This window comes from Egretta garzetta, unplaced genomic scaffold, assembly GCF_000687185.1.
Source record: "Egretta garzetta isolate BGI_Z169 unplaced genomic scaffold, ASM68718v1 scaffold224, whole genome shotgun sequence".
NCBI classification, from domain to species: domain Eukaryota; kingdom Metazoa; phylum Chordata; class Aves; order Pelecaniformes; family Ardeidae; genus Egretta; species Egretta garzetta.
This window is the reverse complement of record NW_009259530.1, coordinates 145786-153890: the sequence shown is the minus strand read 5'-3', so window position 1 is coordinate 153890 and position 8105 is coordinate 145786. Positions and strand designations below refer to the sequence as shown.

General features: G+C 47.5%; 1 protein-coding gene across 1 annotated transcript in view; it reads left to right on the top strand.

Annotated features, from left to right (window-relative positions):
• Positions 1-8105, top strand: part of GRSF1 (G-rich RNA sequence binding factor 1) — an 11724-nt gene that overhangs the window by 2846 nt on the left and 773 nt on the right. Inside the window, exons 2-9 of the mRNA XM_035893107.1 lie at positions 92-236; positions 1137-1292; positions 1625-1765; positions 3210-3339; positions 5809-5969; positions 6126-6250; positions 6895-7030; positions 7245-7328. Coding sequence (XP_035749000.1) covers positions 92-236; positions 1137-1292; positions 1625-1765; positions 3210-3339; positions 5809-5969; positions 6126-6250; positions 6895-7030; positions 7245-7303 — 1053 coding nt within the window. The 3' untranslated portion in view covers positions 7304-7328. The remainder of the gene's footprint in view (positions 1-91; positions 237-1136; positions 1293-1624; positions 1766-3209; positions 3340-5808; positions 5970-6125; positions 6251-6894; positions 7031-7244; positions 7329-8105) is intronic.

Below are 8105 nucleotides of genomic sequence, written 5' to 3'. Positions count from 1 at the left end.
CCCGGTTACCGTGCATTTCCCGAACGTGGCTGCGAAACGCTGCTGAAAGCTGCGCTACTGTTAATTTTGGGGATGTTCTTTTTGGTGACAGGTGACAGATGCACCGTCGCAGGAAGGTCACCTCGCAGAGCAGGAACCCGACGCGCCCAAGGCAGACCATGACAATGTCTTCCTCATCAGGGCACAAGGATTCCCCTTCTCATGCACCGAGGAAGACGTGCTTACCTTTTTTGATAGTAAGGCAGTTAATTTTCCTGCATAACCATTCAGTGTGGTGTTACTGAACCCAATAGATAATCATTCGATAAGAGAAAGAAAATTTAAAGGTCGTTAGCCAGAGAAAGATGAGGTTTTAATATTGCTGCAAAATTATTCATTATTTACACACAGGAAACAAACAATCAACTTCCAAAGCACTAGACAGTGGCTAGGAAGTCACCCTTTTTATGTTTGAGTAAGGCTTTCCCTTCTTACACGGTGTCCCCATAGGAAAGGCAATCCCATTCAAAGTGGTTCCTTTAAAGACCTTTCTGGTTGGCTTCCCCCCCCCCCACCTCCCCCCTTTTAAACTGACTGGAGTGGTTTTTACTTATTATTTCAAACATCAGTGTTGCTTTCTGATCCTGATTAATAGGCTTATGCATACCTTTGCGGGGCTGATCCATCCGTACCGTAATATTATGATGCATCCTTCCAAAGTAGACTAGATGGTCAGATCCAAGTTTCCAAGTGGTTTGGTAACCTGCCAAACTAAATGAAGTCCGTTTGAAGTCCTAGGGGAAAGGAACCCAGAGCAGGCAGAGTATAGCTGTAGAGACAGAAAGGCTGTAGCATTTGTCCTTGAGGTCAACACAGAAGCAAGTTTATGAACAATATGAGAATACGTATTATGCAGTTACACAGCAGTGGGAGCTAATGGCTGTCAGATCAGTTTCTTATCTGTGATAAGCATTGTGTGTCAGAGTTAAGGTTAGAAATAGCAGTTTCTTACCCTTAGTTTCAAGAAAGTATTTTAAACTGCAGCAGGGAATGGCTCCATGCAGACTATTCAGTTTCCATTTGCAATCAAAAGACACCCCCCCCCATATTTGATGCAGTTGCGCATGTTTCTGTATTGTGTGTTCCCTGATTTCTAGGCTGTAGAATTCGAAACGGTGAGAACGGCATACACTTCCTCTTAAACAGGGATGGGAGACGCAGGGGGGATGCCTTGATCGAGCTGGAGTCGAAAGCAGATGTCCAGAGAGCCCTGGAAAAGCACCTGAGGTACATGGGCCCACGCTACGTGAAAGGTGGGTTTGAAATGACAAAAATTACCTTGAAAGAAAACTCAATCAGAACTGCTCGAGTAATAAAGCGGGCTGGCATGGGGAGGTGCAGGAGGTGGAACAGAGCAGCAGAATTAGCCAACACGGCACAACTAAGCCAGAACTTCCTGGGCTGGACAGGAAAAGCCAAGTGACTTGTGTAACGAGGGGCACCACTGCAGGACCATTGAGTATGAGGTGGGGGAAGAAGCAGGAAGTTTTGTGGGGGGTAAACAGCTGCCGCAGGGGATGCCTCTAGAGTGCCACCTCCCTAGTACCACAAGGGAAAACACGTTTTGTGCCTGTATTCCTTGCAGTTTTTGAAGTACACGATAGTGACGTAGAGGGCTTACTACAGAGTCTGCGGGATGAGTCTCAAGCCATCAATGATGGAGTCGTCCTACTCAGAGGCCTTCCGTTCAGCTCCACCGAGGAGGATATTGCAGATTTTTTCGCAGGTAACTCAGCCTAGCCTGCGCTCTTCGGTTACGAGGCGTTTGCTTTCCTAGGTGATGCTTAGATAGGCTGTTGTTCCTCTAAGCGAGGAAAACAAAAGCATGTGCAGCCTTGAACACCTTAAACGGTATAAGGAGTTGCCGTCCCCCTGCAGCTATAAGCAACTAAAGCTTTCTGAACAACCTTTTGGCTGCTAGGTTTTCTTGCACCTTGGACTTTCTGCAGGTCTAACCTAGGATCAGTACTTGCAGCAGGCTTTTTTGGGGCCAGGGGAAGGCAAGAGAGGAACCTAGATCCTAGTACCTGCAGTTGGATTGCAACCAGTGCATAATTTGGCAAAGCTAAGGGAGGCAAAAATGCCTGTACGATAGTTACAGTTCAAGTGAGTGCAGCATGGCTATTCCTAGCTTTATAACCAGAACAGTTAGATCACCTATGCCACTTAAAACTGTTAACAGCAATTTTTCTTTTTATTACTGGCTTGCTCGTGGTTGTTCAAGTCCACTGCACGGGTTCTCAACTGCCCAAGTGCGTGCGCACAGTCATGCCCCTCACTCAGTGCTAGAGCAATCCAGGTGGCTGCTGTTGGCATTCTTCACGGAACAAGCCTTTCTAGGTTTCGCAAAATAAATACGCATTTCCTTAGGTAAAGTTTAAGTTGTAGACTTGTCTTCCCCCAACATCAGGTAGGCATGCACACACAGTCCTGTAGTACTGAGGCTCATAATAACTGCCATCATGCCAAAAGCAAAGGCCACTGATAGTTACTTTTTCAATTGATAACCAGTAGTTCATGTTTGAAGGCATCTAGTAGCAGAGTTATCACAAGGAGATGACGAGGGCAGCTTTGTGGAGCAAGTACTTCCATTTCTTCAGGAGCCTGGGGAGACCCTTGGAGAAAGCAGCAAGGTGCAAAGAGGTAGACAAAAGCTTTCCTGCAAAAAAAAAAAGCCTAGAGCTATTGACTGGATTACAGGCTTCCCAAGTAGGTACTCTACAGCACAAAAATGGAGATTCAGTCAATTTGACCTGGGGTTTAAAGAGATAGGGGACAATTGCCATACTAACAAGAGAAAATTGCAAGAACATTTGTGCTCTGGACCTCCTCGTTTTCTAGAACTTGGGTTCACTTGTTATTTTCCTAGTTACATGAAGCCTCAAGTCAATTTATTATTGGCAATTAAGCCGTCTGTGAAAATTAACTTAAAGCAAATAAATTGGCATTAAAAAAGAAGTTGCAAAGAGTTATGTAGGCCAGCATGAGCAGTTGTTTCAGAACTATTGAACTGCCTGGTGAGCTTGTCAAAACCCATAGAAGTAACCTCGAAAGGTCCCTTCCAACCCAAAACATTCTATGAATCTATAAGTAAGGAAAGAAATGTCTCTTTGAGCTAATGCACAAGTTCCTAACAAGATAAATGCTGTCTTCTCCCTGCTCTTCCATAGGTTTGAAAATAACTGACATAGCTTTCGTTTACCGGGGAGAAAGAAGAACAGGAGAAGCTTTTGTGCAGTTTGCAGCTCCCGAAATGGCAGCTAAAGCCCTGTTACGGCACAGGGAATATATGGGAAGTAGGTAGGTGCTCCAAGGGGGTTCACAAGGGTGGAAAAACATGGTATGAAGGATGCTGTGTGACTTACAGGGTGCTTCTTACCAGGAAAACCAGCTAATCTTAGGCCATCCCATACTCACGTTATTATTAAGGAAGCTCCTGCCTTTATTACCCTCAAAGCCTGGAACTCAGACTTTAGGCTCAAATTTCTGTAGAAATCATAGCTAAGCCTTTCTTATAGTGCCGTCAGACTGTTTGTGGCTTAAAAGATTTTTTTCTTGATAGCACCCTCTGAAATACTCGGTGTAACCCAAACATTGCCTCCTCTGGTGAGGTTTTTTTTTTTTAGAACCTTGACAAAACTGGAAAAAAGGTGAAGCTTTTTTCAGGCTTCCATGCACTGGAGAGACACCTTGAGCACTCGTAGCTTGGGGGAGTTTGGGACCTCTCAGAGTAAGACTCAGTTTTTCTTAGGTATGCCTGAAGGCAGGCTCCTCCCAACAAGAAATGGGGAGATGGCTTTCAGAGCTGGGAGCACTAGATGCTGCCTGCCCAGTCACAGGCACACAGGCATCTTGCGCCTCCTACAGGCATTTGCCCCTGCCAAATTACCACCAGGTTCTACAATTTTGGCAACCCTCACCCTTCCCTGTAGCCCAGTACCAGGCACAGTCAGCATCTCCAGGTGGAGAGTACGTTGTAGAAAGCACAGCTTACCGCTCGCCTCTGGCTGGAACCCATTCCCAATGTGGGCTGCTGGCTCACACCATACAATGGTCTACCTCTTCGGTGACTTCATCCACCTGGGGTGCCCTCCTTCCTCAAGAATCCATGTTTTAACAGTGCTGAGCCCCAGGCCACACACTTCTCTCACAAGAGCTTCTCTTTCCCAAGCAGAAGCACGTACCACTTTGTCCCAGAATCCTGAGCTGCACTCAGGAAAGAAAAAAAAAAAAAACCCAGATTGTTTCAAACCTGCTAAGGTTTCTGATTTTGCTTTAATAACCCACTTAACTTCTCTTTCTGAATACAAAGTAGCAAAAGACCCTTCCAAACCTTACTGCTTCTCCTCCACAGCACCTACTTCCTTCCTTCTATTTCCTCATTCCCTGTTCCTATTTCCTTGTGTTTGTCCCCCCACCATATAAAAGAAAATGTCTGCTCTGTAGGTGTGCCCAATAATTGAATTAACTGAGACACTGCCCTCCAAAAGAGATCAATTAATTCTCAATCTGCCTTTAATTCTTTCTTCATCATGATTGAACAAGAGCTGATCTGTCTCACCTGCGCTCATCTACCTCTGTTTCTGTGAGATCAGCTGAGAAATTGAGAGATTTCCAAAACTGCTGTCAACTTGCTCTGGTTCCTTCTTCCTGGGCTATCAATTTTATCCTGAAATGGCCTTCAGCTGTGCACAGTAGTGAGCAGGAGCTCACGGGGGCTGAGCTGTAAGCTCTGCCAGCCCCTACGTGGCGTTCCTTCCCTTACTGTAGCTGCTCGCCCTAGGAAGGGAGGAAAGCCTCCTCTCTGGGATGTCCATACTCTTAAGCACATTTTTCCTTCACTGCTGTGGAAACCGCCCAATTTAATGCTGCTAATTAAATCTGCGTGAGGCCCAGCTGGTACCGTTGCCAGCTCTCTGAAAGATTAGCGGTAGGCAGCTCTGAGTAGAGAGGTTCTGAGGTGGGTAGATAGAAATACAAGGCATTATAATGTTATACGTTGACTAAACCCGCAAATAAGGGGTGGTGGTGGTTGGTGTTGTTTCCTTTTCTGCGATATAAGTGGGCTCTTGCTAGAGCCCCTCAGTGCTGCACTACATACTGGTGTGTAACACCCACGACTTTCACACACACCGTTAGGTTTTATCCCATGGATTTCGTAGCAATATGAGAAGTGTTATGGCTCCACTGAAGTGTTGAATATGACCCCGTGCATCTTCTGTGTCTGCCTGTTTCAGTAATCTGTTTTGGGGCTGGGGGGGGTGGGTTTTAATTTGGGGTTTGTAGAGTTGGGAGTAATGCAATTTGCAGAGATGCAATGAAGGGCAAACAGCCTCACGTACCGGGCTGCTCGAGAGGGATGCACGCTACTGAAAGAAATAGAAAACATGTTTCAGAAGAAATAAATCTGTAGTTCTGAGACAAAACAGACTTGTAGCTTGTAAGCGATTGATACGACTTCTGCAAGAGCTCTAGGTAAGGCTGTAAACTAAAGACTTTGTCCGGACCGAGCCGCTTAGCTGTTTCACAGTGCGTGGGTTTATACAGGAGCGTGGCTGTCGCTGCAAGTTGAATAGGGCTTCCATAACCTTAACTCTGCAATTCAGATGAATTCATTCTTCAAACCCCTCGCTTGCCGTGCCGTGGCTGTCACACCTCGTAGGTGAGCAGAGCTGAGGCAGGCCAACGTCCCAAAGGTGCTTTCTCCAAACCCTGCGTTCTTTGCAAAGGCGCGAGGTGTGCCAGGTAATCTTTCCCTTTGAATCCTAGGTACATCGAAGTGTACGTAAGTAGGAAGCATCACATGCAAAGGCACGTGCCTTACGACAAGCAGATGGTGACCTACCACAAAGCGAGAAGAGAATATGAATCCGTTTCTGAAGAAAGGGGATTGAGCAACACGGGAGGCTCCGATGCTGAAAGAGAAAACAGTGAGTCCCTCCCTGGCACGTGTGTTCTTGGAGGCCTCTTCATTTCGCTCTGGTTGTCTGCTGTGAGCGTGACCCTGTGTGTCCACAGCTGTCACGTGAGGGAGGTGATAATTGCAAGCATTAATGATGGGGTTTTTTTTTTCCTCTATTCCACAGAATTGTGCAGGGAAGGAACGGAAAGCTCTGAGCAGGTTTTAGAATCTGGGAAAGTCTCCTCACCGCTGCACTTTGTCCACATGAGGGGTTTTCCTACCCAATCTAGTGCCCAAGACATCATAAATGTGAGTAACAGTAGGACTGAAATTTGGCTGTCATTAACCAACGCAGGCCCTTGATTAATTGTTACAGATGAAGTGACTTCAGGTTTTTAAATTTCTCTGTGTCCGTGTGAGTCCTCAGTGCCGCGTGGCTTCAGGCCGAACGCGTTTGGAAACTTGAGCTTGCTGAGAGTGACAGGCTCCCCAGCGGAGCCGTGGCCTCACGGGGACAGCAGCAATGTGCTCGCCTCTGTAAATAACAGTGGACTAAAGCTTGCTGGGCTGGCTCAGTATCCATCACGCGGGCTTGAGTAGCCATTTAGAATTTCAGCTAGATTTCAGAGCAGCTGAGTGTACAAAAATGAATTTCAGACTCTTTAAATCAGTTTTAATTCATTTTAGTAGTATATAGTGTCACAGAGCGGATGTACCTGCACCTAATGACTTTGATGCGTGTGCGGTGTGAGGATTTTTGTTCCTGTCAAGAATTACTCTGCCCCGAGCTTACGGGGGCAGGGTGGGCACCGTGGGACGGGAGACATGGGTGCGTCTCCGATTCAGCCAGATGGAGAAGGGGGCCTTTTGCTGCTTGAGTTTCTCGGTAACAGCCCGCATTACTGTTCTGTTGTTTCTTTCTCACCAAACTCTTTTGCTTTCCTCCTTTCCAGTTTTTCGCTCCGCTGAAGCCCACGAGGATCATGGTAGAATACAACGCCCACGGCGATGCCACAGGAGAAGCGGACGTGCATTTCGAGAGCCGAGAGGACGCCGTCGCTGCAATGGCTAAGGAGGGGTCACAGCTGCGTAAGTGAAGAGGGGGGGCTCTTACAACCCCAGGACTCGGAGCCTTGGCTCTTACAGCCTGTCCAGCTCCTGTTAACACCCTGTGCAGAAGGGTCAGCTTGAGTGTAAATTCCCAACTTACCCCATAACGTGACATTGGCTTTGGGGTGGGGGAGGACAGCGTAACGCACACACGTCCCTCAGCACAGCCTGCCTCTCTGACATTGCTCCCCAGAGTGCAGCGCCATTGAATTGTTTCTGAACGAACATCCAAAGGCGAAAGAAAACTGCTAGCCACGGTGGCACGGGCTCAGCTTCGGTAAGTGCAGCCTTCACTCTTGTTCCCAGGCTGTTCCTAGCAATGCATGCCTCGGGCTTGCTATTTCTGATCCTTTGGGTTTCACCTAGCTTAAAGGCTAGAATTTAGAGTGGCTGAAGGGGCTCAGCACAGCTAATCTGCGGTCAGGTGGCGACCCTGGACCCTCTGGCCTGCGAATCCAGATTCCATGGGATAAAGGGCTTGTGGCCAAGGGGCAGCAGCTCCTCTGCGAGGGGAGAGCCAGTGCTAGCAGGGGGTGCTGCGCAGCCTGCCCTGCCACAGCGAGCCCTGCCGGAGCGGGCGAGAGCGCAGCTTTGCTTTGCTCCTCCCCTTAGAACTCAGCTACTGTGAGCGATTAAAGCTGCTGATGGGGTTGTAGGCACTATCACAGAAGAAAAAATGTGGCTTTCCAGGGCCTGGGATTAACAGTAATTGGGCCCTTGGCAGGGGCATGACACACACGTTACTTGTAATTACAGACAATGGCGTTTGACCAAGGAATGGTCTTCAGGCTTTTGGGTTTTGGGGGGTTTTGTTGGTTTTTTTTTTTTTTTTTTTAATCCAGCCACAGGTGCAGTAGCAGGCCAGTAGCCTAGCAAAGTGTGCTGGTCAGCCTGTTGTCTAAGGTGTTTCACAATGTTAACCTCGGGGAGGTGTCCTGTCACAGGTCAGGTTTTGTTTGGGTTTTTTTTTTTTTTGATGTTGCACAAAACCTGTCTTGTCTCTCTCTCTCCCCCCTTGCCCATTTACAAGAGCAAAAGCGCAGGCTGCGTTGGG